At 40.8% G+C, this 15771-nt stretch overlaps 1 protein-coding gene across 1 annotated transcript; it reads left to right on the top strand.

The window, feature by feature from the left end:
- Nucleotides 1-2896: 2896 nt before the first annotated feature.
- On the top strand, nt 2897-15527 carry LOC136620808 (cytochrome P450 2K4-like). The gene is made up of 10 exons (XM_066595805.1): nt 2897-2953; nt 4446-4642; nt 6397-6559; nt 7133-7282; nt 8875-9035; nt 9219-9395; nt 10020-10161; nt 11038-11222; nt 11988-12129; nt 14109-15527. Exons 2-10 carry the CDS (start codon nt 4469-4471, stop codon nt 14285-14287), a joined length of 1473 nt encoding a protein of 490 aa, XP_066451902.1. The 5' UTR covers nt 2897-2953; nt 4446-4468; the 3' UTR covers nt 14288-15527.
- The last annotated feature ends 244 nt before the right edge of the window (nt 15528-15771 follow it).

Raw genomic sequence — 15771 nt, 5'->3', positions numbered from 1 at the left:
AGTTCCTCCGCCTCTCTCTCCTTGCTATGGGGGATTCCAAGGCTGTTTCATGATCTTCTCCCATTGATTTCAATGGGGCCCTGGCCCCATTGAAAACAATGGGTGATATCGCAGATTTTTATGGCAGCGATTCTTGAGTGAACACATCGCAAATGAGAGTGAAACCATTGAAAATCATTGGCTTCATAATTATGCATTTTGCACTCACTCTCACATCGCTAGAAAACTAGAGCCCTAAGGTCTCATGTCCACAGGCAAAAGAAGAATTAAAATCCGCAGCGGATTTTAACTCTTCTCCTGCCCGCGGATCCGCATCCCATAGGGATGCATTGACCACCCGCGGGTAGATAAATACCCGCGGATAGTCAATAAAAGTGATTTTAAAAAAAATGGAGCATGAAAAAATCAAAAATCGGAATTTACTCACCCGCTCCGGTTCTTCCCTTCGCCGCTGCTCCATTTTCTCTCCGTCGCGGCCGGATCTTTTTTCTTCGGGCCGGCGCATGCGCGGGGCACGTCACCGGCGTGCCCTGCGCATCCGCCGGGCCGAAGAAAGAAGATCCGGCCGCCACGCAGAGAAGATGACGCCGCGGCGAAGGGAAGAACCAGAGCGGGCGAGAGGTGAGTTAATTCTTATTTTTATGCCTCATGTCCGCGGGGCAGGAGGGACCTGCTACGGATTCTCCATGGAGAATCCGTAGCGGGCCTGATTTTCCCCGTGGACATGAGGCCTAAGGGTGGTTTCACACGGGCGAGAAAATCGCGCGATTTTCACCTGATGTGTTAGTCAGTAAAACAGTTTAGGAAACCAAGAATTTACAATGGTTTCCTTCCCATCAGCAATGTTTTCATTGATAAGATGTTGAGAGATAAAAAGAATTGCAGCATGCTCTATCTTTCTGCGATGTGCATTTTCTTTTATCTCCCATGTATCCCTATTGAGCCTGCTTTTTATTGCATTGAAACGCAACAAACGCGATTTTAAGGCGGGCGGCAGCAATGCAAGATTATTCTTCAAAAAAAAGCAGTGCTGACGCTCAAAAAACACAGGGACAAAGATGCGATTTTGGTGCAGTTTTCTTGGGAAACTAAACTAAAGAGGAGACGAGTTTTTCAAATGGGTGGTTTGTAATGTCAGTGAAGAAGGGTAAGTTCACGTATTCCATGGGTACGGAATGTCTGACTTTTATTCAAGCACTCAGTGCTGTTGTAATGAATTCACCTCTTCTCTATCTGGGGTGATAGAGAATCCTAGACTGGCTGCCAAAGTGAGAGAAGGGCGGAGAGAGTTACACGAGTTTCCAAGCAAGAGGTGAAGTGAGTTCTTCTAAGTGAGGGAACAGGAATATCAGAGTCAATAACTTCATGAATTGCAGGGAAACATACAAAATGTATCTATCTGTCAGAAAAATTCTGTTTTCTCATCTTATATAAATAACAAAAATCAAGATACTCAGAACTCCTTAAAGATGAGGCCTTTCTTTTAATTTTTAGTTTTTCTTCCTCGCTTTCCAAAAATACCTGTTATTTTTCCATCTACGTGGCCGTCTGAAGACTATTTTTTTGCAGGATCAGTCCTTTTCTGCAATAGTGTTATTTAATGTATTATATAACATACTGAAAAGCTTTTTAAAAAATTCTAAGTTGAGTGAAATGGAACAAAATGCAATTCTGCCATCTTTGGGAGGAGTGGTCTTGTTTTTAGACTTCATTCACACAAGAATATATTGGCCGCACTTTCATAGCCGGCCGGTATATGCTGCCCATCTGATGCATTGGTTTACAATGCATCAGTTCAGAGGGGCGTATTCCCGGGGCATAAAAGCACCCGGACAACCAAGATAGCGCATACAGGGTGCATTTCGGCCGGGTGCCTTTACGCCGGCAAGGAATGAAAGTACACTGGCCAGGAATGAGAGTTCAGCCGCTGCCGTATTCTGGGAGCCTATGGTAGCTGCTGAGAAGGGAGGCGGGAGGGATTTAGCAGCGTGGCTGCTGAACTCCCACCCCCTTCCCTCCTCCTCTCTGCCCTTGCCAGCAGTTTGCAATAGGGGTGGGTGGGTCGGGAGCTAGTTGCTAAGGTCCTGCCACCTCGATCGTTGACAGCCAAGTGGCTGGCGGACCTGGGCCATCTGAAGGGGCGCACAAACGGCAGATGTCGTGCGGTGTCCGGTCACGCTGTGACCGTGGCACGGCCGACCGAAAATCGCTACGCTTGTGTGAAAGAGCCCTCAAGCAGTATATAATCTGAAGCAAAAATGACATGATAACTTTATTCTATGGGTCACTAGGGCTACAGTGATATCAAGTTTATATAGTTTTTTTGCTGTATTGCTTTAAAAAAAATCAAATATTTGGAAAAGAAAAAATCATTTTCTGCGGCCACAACGTTTTTATTTTGCCTATGATGGCGCTCCTTACATACTCTGCACACCCATGATGTGAACGGACGCCCTCTGGCATGAAGGAGTTAAGGAAAAATTCTAATCTTTAGGATTATTTACAACATTTCATTATCAGAGTCTGCAGATATTTACGCTGCTTGTTTTGTTCTCATCTTGGGTTCTATAAGATTTGTTCACGACTAATTAAAAAGTTGCTTTATTTTCCATTTTCGATGCATTGGAGTCACAAAGATTCAAAATAAATAAATTGGATGGCCGATGGGCAAAACTAAATGGGGATATCTGAAGACAGAACAGTCCTGTCACTCACATCCTGGAAAGCAAGGGAGCAAATGAGTTCCTCATTAATATACTGTATTATGTAGGTGTTTGACATGTTGGGTCATTGAGATGTGATGACTCATATATTCATGGCTACTTAGGGGTTAATTATTGGGCGGAACTATTCTGTACACTAGTATAAAGGTCCTCGACATTCAGAGGACTGAAGAGAGAAGACGGGATCAGGGTGTTGTGGCCCCTGATTATTTCTTACTGCAGGACTCCAAGTAAGACTACAGATTCTTAATCTTTTCATTAACCCTTTCCTTTACTCCAGGATATCTTCTGGGTAATACAATGTTATCCTTATCTTATCTGTTCATGTAGCCTCTTATATCTTAACCAGTATATAAATGAAAAGTTCTGTAACTTTCTCATATATCTTGTGTATAAATTCTTTACCATTTCAACTCAGTCGGAGGGGGCGTTACTGGTTCTCATTGAAGAGACCAATGAGTGTATTAAGACTTATTTCAGGCAATGATCCATGGGAAAAAGTATGCAAATCAGCTTATATCATTCAAACCAAAGATTCCTTCAGAAGAAAGAGCAACCCATTTTCACAATATCAGCTTGCTGTCAGTGAATAAGAACTTTTTCTTCTACATTGAAGGGTTTGGCCAGTGCTAGGCCGGCGTATTTCTGCATGCAATATGCATAGAATGAAACCAGTTGATTTCAATAGGTAAATTCATATTTCCATACTTTGCGCGCATTTCATTCACGCACAAAAAGACATAGAATATGCTCTATTTTTCTGCGTATTTGAGCACTAAGGGTCCTTACAGAAGTCATTGAGAGGAAGGTGTGCAAATGTGTGTGCAATATGCAAGGAGATGCATGAAACATTGCGTAATTATGAACACAACATGCCTTGTGGGCACAAAAAGCCCAGTAAAATATGGCAATGCGTGTTCAAAAAAGCATAATGCAGTGCACAAGCACGCGCAAATATGCTTATACTCGGGTAAAGCTGGCTTTAGAAAAATATGGTTGCTTTTTTCCTAACACAGCGCTACCTTTGTCTATAGGATTCTGTTTGGTATTGCAACTCAGCTCCATTGAAGTGAATTGGAGCTGAGCTGCAACACCAGGCACAACCTATGGGCAAGGGGGGCGCTGTATTTGAAAGAAAGTAGCAATACTACACTTTTTGTTTCAGAAGTAGTTGTACAACAATTACCAAGTGTATCATCATACATGATAGAGCTCAATACAGTTGTGTTGTAATAAATAAATGACATTATTAGCAGAGATGAGCGAGCATACTCGTTAAGGGCAATTACTCGATCGAGCATTGTCCTTAGCGAGTACCTGCCCGCTCGGAAGAAAAGGTTCGGCTGCCGGCACTGACAATGGATGCTGCTTGCAAAACCCCTAAAAATTGCGATAGAAGTCAATGGGGATTCGCAAATATTCTAGGAGATGTATTATTGTGCAGGAAAAACAACATATCTTGAACTCATTTAACTTATTAGCTATTTCAATGGCTGCGAGCTTCTGAGCTTGCGCAAGAACTACAGTGAAGAATGCCTAAGCATGTGCAAAAAACCTATGTCCGTTCTGCAAATAGGCATACGCTCATGTGGAGGAACAAATGCCCCCTGCCTGGTTGCATCACTGATTTCTAGGTTTACTTTTCCTTTATATGCCATTGCAGACAATCGTTATGTCCCCACAATTTTCAAACCTAAACTACTCTTTGCCTCTTATTTCTAGATTTCACCGACCCCGCACTCACCATGGACCTGATCGCACTTCTCGTCTCCGTGGTCGTCATCTTATTTTTGGTCAATGCTTTCAAGAACCAGAAGCGAGGAAATTACAAAAACTTTCCCCCTGGACCGAGACCTTTACCGATCATTGGGAATGTTCACCAGATGGACATAGATAAACCCTATAGAACATTCATGGAGGTAAGACTGAGTGACCACATTGTTTACAGAGTATTATATAGTAAGGAACTGGGGTAGCCAGTTAGGGCGCAGTCACACGGGTTGAGCAATATTGGTCTAAGAAACTCCAACCCTTATCGCAAAAGAAAATTGCATCGCATTGCTAAGCATGCGATTTTCATGCTCGTTTTTTTTATCATTTTCACCCATTTGAAAGAATCTGTGGGATTTCTGCAGACTGTGGAAGAATAGAACATGCTGTGAGAAGACAGCCTTAATAGAAGTCATACCCACAGTGGTCACGGTGTGGTTCTCAAGCTATTTCATGTATCGTTTGATACTAAGGCCATATGTGTCCTGGCACGTCACCGCCACTCCCATGCCTCAGCTGTCTCTGCACACTGGCACCCTGCACGCCACGTTCTGTCCTCCTCTGCATCTCGGGTGTCTACCTGTAGGGCTCACGCGCATTCTTGCCCCCCTTATTAAAACCTAAACCTGTCCACCTCCAATCCCATTCCTGCACCTGCTATATTAGGCATCCATCCCCTAGGGTGGATGCCTAAGCAATTGGGTCACATTAGCCATTTGTGGGATATGCCTTGTTTGTGCATATTCTGATTCTGACTATTAACCACTACTGACTATTTTGACTTTTGTGCTCCTTGACTTCAGTTCTGTATTCTGGACTCTGTTATTGTTTGCTGTCTGCCCTGACTTTCCGCCTGGACCTCGTTAATGCACCTCTGTTGCCAGTCCTAACTATAGCCTGTTTCTCCAATACACTCCTGTTTAGATTTTCAGCAGTCACATTACTGGGACTATCTGCATGTGTAACAGCTTAAGGACCTCGCAGCAAAAAATGGTATTCCACTTGCAGAGTTCATTTGTGAAAACTATGGTTCACCTAGATGCTCTCTCCTCAGACAGCCCAAAGCCAAGCTGGTGTGCGGCAAGGTGGGTCCACATCCACCTTCCTGACAATATGGTAAACAAGTACTCAAACATGTGATACAGTTCCATATTTTCACCAGCTTTCATGAGTCCTCCACTTATATATTGTAGTAACTACCAATCATAGATGAATTCTGCCCAACGAACTTCTCTAGTACTGATCTTACTCTGTAGAGATTGGTGCAGAAAGTAAAGTAATACCAATAGATTATTGATTGATTATTGGCTGCTTAATTGTAGGCTCCCATTCGTGGAGTAGACAGCAGTGTAAGACCATTTGCATTGGCGGCTCCCGCTGGAACCGTCTTTACAGTTGCTGTAAGATTTAATGTGAAGAATAGCACTACATGCATCACTGTTTTCTGTCAAAATGATGGATACCAGGGTGGAATTAGAAACATATCATTATAAGTCAGTGGGATCCATTGGGCACCAGTAGTACCCATCTTATAACTAATTTGGCACTGCATTGTGGTTTTCCTTCATAAATGGAAATTGCAATGTTGAGGTGAACATAGTCTAATGGGTATGGTCAAGTAAACCTTTACATTGAAAAAAATTGCATCAGCAAACTCGTCTATATTTCTATGATTGAGGTTCCTAGCCATTAATACGGTTTCCAAAAGGTCAATAGCCCACCGCTGCTTGTATATAATGTCCATGGTATTTGCAAAATATTGAAGATCGAGCTTGATGGAACTTTGAAAGGCACTTTGTTGTACAGTAGTTATGGGTTACTTGTTATAGGCATACATGGACAGGGTAAATACATTTCTTGACACTTGGTAAGTAACGTATATGATCATTTCTTGTATTCACAGTTGGCTAAAGAATACGGCACAGTCTTCAGTTTCCACTTAGGAATGTCTAAAACAATTGTCCTATGTGGTTACGAGACCATTAAAGATGCTCTACTCAACCATGCTGAAATATTTTCGGAAAGACCAGATACACCTATGTTTACAGCAGCAATGAAAGGCCATGGTAAGTCTTTGTGCTAATTAATACCTTATACTTTTTTTTTTCAAATCAAAGCTCACTCTTCTTCAAAAAATAAAATCCAGGCACTTGAAGAAGTTGTCGTTTTCCTGCAAATCTCAGCATGTGGTTACATATCAGTCAGAGATTAGAGTTGTGGCATGATTAGATGAACGGTCTTGACACCTGAGACCCTAAAAGGGGGTCCAACCTTGGCCTAAAAAAGGTTTTCCAAGGCTGCTTGTTTGTAGTGGACCTCTTTTTTCCAGTTGTATAGTCCTTGTTGACCACTAGAGATGCCTCTATGATGCAATCAAAGATTTTGCTCAGTTAACAGAGTTTGAGAAGGCGGGCATTATTGGAATGCGAGAAGCTGCATGAATTACCTGGACCATTGAAAAGTGATCTTTGACTTTGACCTTGCAGAGATGCAACCTAAAGTTCCCAAGTCCTAGTGCAAAATTTGCAGCAGCCTCCCACTTACCATGGGCCATAATAATGGTGCTTCGTGTATTATCTATCTGCTACATCATTCTTGTAGACACCGTGCATCATATACTGCATATTCATTTTATTCAGGTATTGTATTTTCCAATGGGGAGAACTGGAAAGTGATGAGGAGATTTACACTCTCAACCTTACGAGATTATGGAATGGGGAAGAGAACCATAGAAGACAAGATTATTGAGGAATCTGAAAACTTAATCCAGAAAATAAAATCACATGAAGGTGAGTGGTTATTTTATACTTTCCACTTTAGTGCATCACTATTTAAAATAGTTAGTTGCAAAGGGACCTTCTACTTAAAGACATATTACGTTCTTCTGTCATGAAGACTAGAGATGAGTGAGCACCAAAATGCTCGAGTGCTTGTTACTCGAGTCGAGCTTCCCGCGATGCTTGAGGGTTCGTTTCGAGTAACGAACCCCATTAAAGTCAATGGGCGACTCGAGCATTTTTGTATATCGCCGATGCTCGCTAAGGTTTTCATTTGTGAAAATCTAGGAAATTCACGAAAATGATGGGAACGACACAGAAACAGCTGTGGCAGAGAAGAATTCAATGGAGCCGGCAATACAGCTGGCTCCATTGAAAGCAATGGGCTGCCGGCGAGCGCGGGATGAATTTTCGGGAAGGGCTTAAAAATATAAGCCCTTACCTGAAAATCATCCTAAAATGTGTAAAAAAAAAAAAAAAAAATGTATACTCACCTTTCCGCTGAAGCCAGAGTTCAGCCGCATCTGGCCGGCAGTTCTCCTGAACTGCTTTCTGTAGTATTCAGCAGCCGGGGATTTAAAATCCCCGCCTGCTGAATGAGCTGCCTCTGATTAGTCACAGCCTCACCAATCAGAGGCAGCTCTCACTCACACCCATTCATGAATTCATGAATGGGTGAGTGAGTGCTGCCTCTGATTGACAGCTGAGAGCTGCCCCTGATTGGTCCCTGCGCTGAGCCAATCAGAGGAAGCACTCACCAATTCATGAATTCATGAATGGGTGTGAGTGAGATATACTTTTTTTTAAAAATTTTTTTACACATTTTAGGATGATTTTCAGGTAAGGGCTTATATTTTTAAGCGATTCCCGAAAATTCATCCCGCGCTCGCCGGCAGCCCATTGCTTTCAATGGAGCCAGCTGTATTGCCGGCTCTATTGAATTCAATGGGCTAACATCGTTCTTCTCTGCCACAGCTGTTACAGCTGTGGCAGAGGAGAACGATCTTTATGCTGACAATTTTTTTTTTTACACATTTTAGGATGATTTTCAGGTAAGGGCTTATATTTTTAAGCCCTTTCGAAAATTCATCCTGAGATTGCCGCCAGCCCATTGCTTTCAATGGAGCCGGCTGTATTGCCGGCTCCATTGAATTCAATGGTCAGTGCTCGTTTAATCAAGACGAGTACCGCGTGGTGCTCGTCTCGAGTAACGAGCATCTCGAGCACCCTAATACTCGAACGAACATCAAGCTCGGACGAGTATGCTCGCTCATCTCTAATGAAGACCTTTTCATGAATAAACATAGCTCACTCAACTCCATTAAGAGTTACAGAAACAGTTGAGTGGTTCGCCTTGGCCTCTCCTATTTACAGACCAACACCTTATATTGCAAAATGGGGTCACTTATCAGACACCCCTACCTATTAGACATTTATGATACATCCTGTGCATGTTACTTTTGTAGGTTGACATGGCCTCTCTGGTGCACATTCTAGATATGTAACAAAGGAAGCAAAAGCGTGTGTTGAATAAATATCAATAAAAGTTGAAAAAAACCTATTTAAAAGTTATATATTTCCTTGTTTTTTGTTTCTTTTTTCAGGAAAGCCCTTTGATAATGCCACCAATATAAATGCTGCTGTAACTAATATAATTGTTTCTATACTGCTGAGTAAAAGATTCGATTCTGAGGATCCAACCATACTGCGGCTGATGGGTCTGGTCAATCAAAATGTCAAACTTTTTAGCAGCCCTGCGGTTGTTGTAAGTGATTATTACATATATTGTATTTTTATATTACATCTATAGGTTTCATTTCCATATAATTTTAACTGGAAAAAAAAATAAAATTCACTAGAAACTAAATAGCATCTCACAACTTTTTTTCTGTTTCTTCAAATTTAATTTATAAAACTTAGCTTTTTTATTATTCCCCGTTTGCCATAGCTCTACAATTCTTATCCATCTCTGACAAAATGGTTGCCTGGAGCTCACGAAAAAATTTTAGAAAATTTTAAAGGGTTGCAAGACTTTATAAAAGCAACATTCACAAAGCAAAAGCAAGAGCTGGACATAAATGACCAGAGGAACCTCATTGATGCCTTCCTAGCCAAGCAACAAGAGGTATGGTGAACAATTTACGTAGTTATCAAAAGAAAATTGAGGGAAAAAAAATTTAAACATGCAAAAGGCAAAAAACCTCACAACACAATATATTCAATTCATTATCCAAATAATACCACTAGGCAATTAGAATATGCTAAATACTTTACAATTAATACAGATGTTTAATGAAGATAAGTTGAGTTTACAAATAGAGACTGGCCAACCATAGAATCGTCCGATGGACCCGGGCTTTGATACCGTATTGGGCTCCATGTTGTGCTTGCAATACGTGGTTCAGTGCATAATCATTGCCGTTGACATACTTTAGTATAATTTGCTGGAGTAGGTTGTACTTTGCTTGAGAAGCACTACTTTATGTCAAGTGTAGGCCAAATGGTAGCTGTGCTGTCAGCTTAAGGCATTATCTGAAGGATGACATAGGGGCTTGTTTTTCTATTCTGTTGATACGTCACAATGACAGATTAAATGGTTTACAATTAGCCCTTCTCTCCAAATTGACCTATTTTTAGGCTCAGAGCTGTAATAGCACATTGGGTAAATATGTATTATATAAATGAACTCTAGGTAACAATTCTAGATATAAAGACAATATTTCATAGAATTTTGTTCTTATTTTCCCAGGGAAAGACAGAATCCACAAATTATTTCCACAATGAAAATCTGATTTCTCTGGTAGTAGATTTGTTTGCGGCTGGAATGGAGACCACATCAACCACATTGAGATGGGCTGTTCTACTCATGATGAAGTATCCTGAAATCCAACGTAAGATCTATCATTTAAAACATTTATACAGCTTTACAATATAAATCTCTTTTATATTTCTTATTCATATTGGTTTTGCAATCTCTATGTCAAAAAATTTGGCTACCAGTACTTTTTGACCAAGTTGTCCAGAAAATAAAAATGGACATGGACAAATACCTTAAAGCTCCAAGGCCCCAGTGTGACATAGTTATTAAGGACCTACACCTACCATGTGCCACTTATAATACAATACTGGGGTCTTCTTATGTGTTAGAAGGGGTAACTGACCCTCTCAAACACCAGAGCCTGTGTTCAACTTATTCATTTTCACCTGCATATTGCCAAGTGATTTGGAGCCTCAAGATTTACCTGTCACGATGACTTAGGAAGTGCTTGAGAGCTCTTTGAAAGATGGAGGAAAATTTCTGAAGGAACTACATCAAGGGAACCTGATAGTACCAGATAATGAGATGTTCCAGACAGTCATGAAACCATAATTTGTACGCAGAGCAGTTTGCTCCCCTATTCGGTCTTGTTGATTGGTACTTGTATACCAGACCTTTCACAGATCAAGTTAGAGTCTGTTATGGGACAGTCAATCACTAATATAATCATTCTTCCCTACAGAGCTGTTATTTTTATGCTACCATAAACAACCTGATCAGTTGACAAACGAGCATCGGCTTCTTTGTTGGTTGATCATTTGCACTTTTACACAGTCTAATGTTTAAACAAAAGAACATTCGGGTGAATGTTCTTGCTCAATTATTGCACCAGGTACAAGGCCCTTAAAGGTAGCTGGTTGCAGCCAAATGTTAAAAGAATAGACAACCTGTTTAGAAATATTGACATGGATTATAATGTGAACATATTTATATACCTCTATCCCTACAGAAAAAGTTCAAAGTGAAATTGAACAAGTGATTGGATCAACCCATCCTCAAATGGAGCATAGGAAGCAAATGCCCTATACTGACGCTGTGATTCATGAAATTATGAGGTTTGGGGATATTGCACCGGCTGCTGTTCCACATTCACCAACTCAAGATATCACATTTAGAGGCTACTTTATTCCAAAGGTATTCTGTCACCTGTTGTTTTTCTGTTGGGCCATTCAAAAATCACAATAAATTATATCACTGGCCATAGACCCAGACAAGATCACCCCATAGTCTCCTCCTATTACTATTTTTTTCAATATACATATTAAAACCTTTATAGCACTATATATTATCATAGATAGGACTGCTGGGAGCTAAAACCCAGCCATCTACAAAACTCCCTTCATTGGGACTGAATAAACACACTAAATAAATATCTTTAATAGAGAGGGCAGCCATAGCTTTAATTAGCAGGTATTTGCTAAGCTTGAAGAAAGATCCATGTCTGTAAAGTCCAACCTATAATCCTATAGTGTTCATCCAGATGAAGTAAAAAAAAAAAAAAAACCTTTAAAGTAGTTGTCAGGGGAAAAAATAATTCACAACTCTAATAATGGCAGAAGTAGAAACAATTTTAATAAAAGAGGGCTGAGACAGAGCAATCAGGGTTTTGTCCAAAAAGTCTCTGCCCATAGAACTTAAAGTTCTGCAACTAGGAAGGATATGACAGCATAACCACACCCAGCGTATAGCAGATGAGCCAACCTTCCTCTGAATAGCTTATCCCAGCCCTTGCAGAATTTATTATTATTATTGTGTATTTGCTGTGTTATGATTTTAATTATTTTTAATTTTTGCTTTATTGGATCTTTAGGAAATTGATTAACTTTTTGTGGCCAGTTATTTTTTCTGCATCTACATTGATTTGACATATTTTATACATAACCTACTCTTTTCTTCCAGGGTACAACTGTGATCCCACTACTACATTCGGCTCTTCGAGATGAGGCTTACTTTGAGAAACCATATGAATTTTATCCCGAACATTTTCTTGACTCTGCTGGAAATTTTAGGAAAAACGAGGCTTTCGTACCATTCTCAATAGGTAACATTAATAATAAATGGCTTTTCCTTGGGTAGGATGAAGTTATTGCATTTCATTAGACTTATCTTTAAACTACAACATTATGAATTTGAATCCAATGAATAAATAGTGGTTATGATGGCTGTATTAGTAATAATTACTGAACATGACCGAAACACTTCACTTTTCTCCATGATTTTAAAGAGAGTGCATTCTTTTAGTCATCTGTATCAAACAGTCAAGACCAAAAAATGCTTTAAATGGGGTTTCCAGGGTTCTTACATTGGTGTTTTATCCTTAGGATATCAATGTTTGATTTAGGAGGCCCCACCCCTGAGGAGCCTCGATTAGCAAGAGTGAATTGTATGTCCCCTTCATTGTCTAAACTGGCTCTGAACCATATGTATAAAAGTGGTTATTGGTGTTGCCCTAATTGATTTCACTTTTTTTACTGTTACTTATGTGGCAGCAACATATTCCAAAGTAATATACTAATATTTTCATCAATCAAAGTACACCTTGTTCGCCGGCATGGCACTCCAACAATCTATTTTCTGTTTTTCAAACATACATGGGCCAGATTTCTTATTTCCATTGCTTGTGGAGTATGGGGAAAAAGTGCAGGACATGGAGGAAACTAACACAAACATGGAGAGAACATCCAAACTTCATGCAAATGTTGCACTTCACTAGATTTAAACCCAGTGCAATGAAGCAATAATACTAACCACTAAACCTCTATACTGGCCTAGTTAAATTGGACTGAGCTGCAATATCAAGCACATCCACCTATACAGATAAGAAACCCCCTCCTCTCTCCCAGTCCCAAAAATCTCATTTAGTGTAGAGTTTGAACCAAATTTGTGGAATGGATGAACTAAAACTAAAAAAAAAAACTAAAATTAATAAAAACCCAAATACACACAAAAAAGGGATAAAATGTGGATTTAAATGTTGAATAGATCAAAGCCTTTATATAGAACATGTCCGGTCCTAAGAGCCCGATAACCTAAATTTATATGTTCAGAGGTGAGGGAAAGAGGTAATTCAGTCCAAGAATAGGATTGTCATACTCACCTGCCCCCTTGCACTGTTGCCTCACTGTCTAGGAAATCAGCACTTAGCGTGTGCAAAAGGCTGCCTGTCCACGGGCGATCATCCGCTTGCAATAAATCGCCCGTAGATCATGCTATGAAAAGCTTTCCACAGGCTAACTATGGAAAGCGCAGCCCAACGTCTACCCCCGGGATTGAAATCGTGGCATGCTGTAATTTGCTGCGATTGTCCACAGTGAGTCTATCTATTAGATAGGCTCATCGCGGGGACCTGTCAGTTCTCCCCCCTCCTCCCCCATGGTGGAATATCGCTAGCGATACTCCGTCACAGCCGTGGACAGGCAGCCTAATTCCAACACTATGAGCCCTCTATGAAAGGATATTGGGGAGATTTATAAAGCCTGTTTTAGCAAAAAAAAGTTGCAACATTCAGTGAGATTAACATATGAAGGAGTAACATGACTAATAAGGATGAGCGAGTATACTCGCTAAAGCACTACTCGCTCGAGTAATGTGCCTTAGACGAGTATCTCACCGCTCGTCCATAAAGATTCGGGGACCGCCGCGACTGACAGGTGAGTCGCGGCGGGGAGCAGGGGAGAGCGGGCGGCAGCTCCCTGCCCCGCGGCGGCACCCGAATCTTTAAGGACGAGCAGGGAGATACTTGTCTAAGGCACATTACTCCAGCGAGTAGCGCCTTAGCGAGTATACTCGCTCATCTTTAATGACTAACATATAAAAAATAATTGGTGTATGGAAACCTGGTCTTAATAACTCTTTCCCACTGCGTGACGGCTTCTGCCATCCTTGGGCTCAGTTCCCCCTCTCCTATGAGCCCATAACTTTAGTTTTTAGGTCTTATAGGACCTGGTGGGTTTATTTTAAGTGACCAAAGTAAGAATACAGTATGAATATATTCATGTTTATATTTGTTTCGCTTTCTAGGGAAAAGAAGCTGCGGCGGTGAGACCTTGGCAAAAATGGAGCTATTTCTCTTCTTTACATCACTATTACAAAACTTCACATTTCACCCAACACCTGGCGCTGAACTGGATCTTACGCCAACCCTTGGGTCTGCAAATGCCCCAGAGCCTTATGAAATCTGTGCTGTGTCTCGCAGATAGACAATGATTTTCATCAATCTAATGTCAAAGTTTCTTCCTGACAGACAGACAAAATAATTGTAAATGTGTTGACAATTACCCAAACTGTACATTTAGGGCAGAAGTGAAAAACTTTTATTACCATGGGATGCACCTTTGTGGAGATTGAGTAACATGATCTACCAGGGATGGACAGAAGATGCTGCAAATTTTTTTTGCATGTCCTTTTTCAGAAGTTCCAATGCCCCCATAATGGTGATAAGAGCCACAGTCACTTATTGCACCTCCTCCTTGGCCTTCTTCTTATATGTGCATGATTCTCCTTATATTTGCCCTGCTCAAGGCTAGTGTACATTAGTCATCTATATTAGTACTAATGGCACTGGTCAAGATTAATGAGTCTCTGTACAATTCCTTAATCAGCTTTACATTCCATATCACTGGTCAAGGACTCAAAGGAAAACAAACTTTCGAGAAAGCAGTTCTTCCTCAGTTGTGTCAAATGAAATGGCCAAATATCAAAATCTTCTGATCCCCACTATGAAGTCTACAAGTAGATCCACATTTACTATTTCACCACTACGGATGGCACTATTGTACAGAGAGTAATTTCTTATGTATCAGGCACATGCTCCGCCTTACCAACAGTCTTATTCAACGTTACAGGGTTGTAAATCGAAAGTGCTGGACCCTGCAGCTAACTTGTGAACGCCTCCCCAGGAACATTTACCAGATCTGTGTGAACTTTACAGTAAGGTCACACTTGTGAGCAGAACCATGGAAATGAAAAATGCAACTTCTGTGAAGTACAGCAAATACTTAGAGCATGATGGGACAATGCTGCTACATATAGTAGTGTAAATAGAAAATGCAGAATGGGGGCATCAAACCCCAGAGTAGATCGCACAATAAAAGGAGAGCTAAATTAAGAAAGGGATCCAAGAAAATGTAAATGTGTAAAGATATGACAAAACTGTACATACTTATTACTGTTATGTGAATATATACTGTACAATACAAATTAAAATGGGGGTGGGGATAACATTGCTGTCCATATGGAGGTGGCAAGGCAGAGGTGTAACTTGGGGACTCTGGACCCTTATGCAAAATTTGTACCATGTGCCATTTATAATACAGATAGAGCTATAGGGCCCTCTTAGGCACCGGGTGAGAATACTACCTCTATACAGTGTAAGATCCTCATTGACTTACTTTTCATTTTTTTTTTTTAAATTGCTAATAAACTCATCTCTCGAGTTCATTTTTATGTGCTTCTGTTGAGTAATTCCAAGAAATCCACAAGGCGTTTCCCACCTAAAATAAATAAGAGCTGGGGAGGATGCAAGTGGGAGGGAAATTGGATTGGTAAAGGTTAATATTCCAACACCTCCCCACACTCTCTAGTCCACACCCTTTCCCCTCCATACATCTCTGTCCACAACCTGTCTCCTTTGACCTAACATCCGGATACTTCCCAAATGTAATTTCCAGTCCACAACCTGCCT

The sequence above is a fragment of the Eleutherodactylus coqui genome, chromosome 1 (genome assembly GCF_035609145.1).
Source record: "Eleutherodactylus coqui strain aEleCoq1 chromosome 1, aEleCoq1.hap1, whole genome shotgun sequence".
NCBI lineage: Eukaryota > Metazoa > Chordata > Amphibia > Anura > Eleutherodactylidae > Eleutherodactylus > Eleutherodactylus coqui.
The sequence above is the reverse complement of the archived record's forward strand: the minus strand, read 5'-3'. Positions and strand labels throughout refer to the sequence as shown.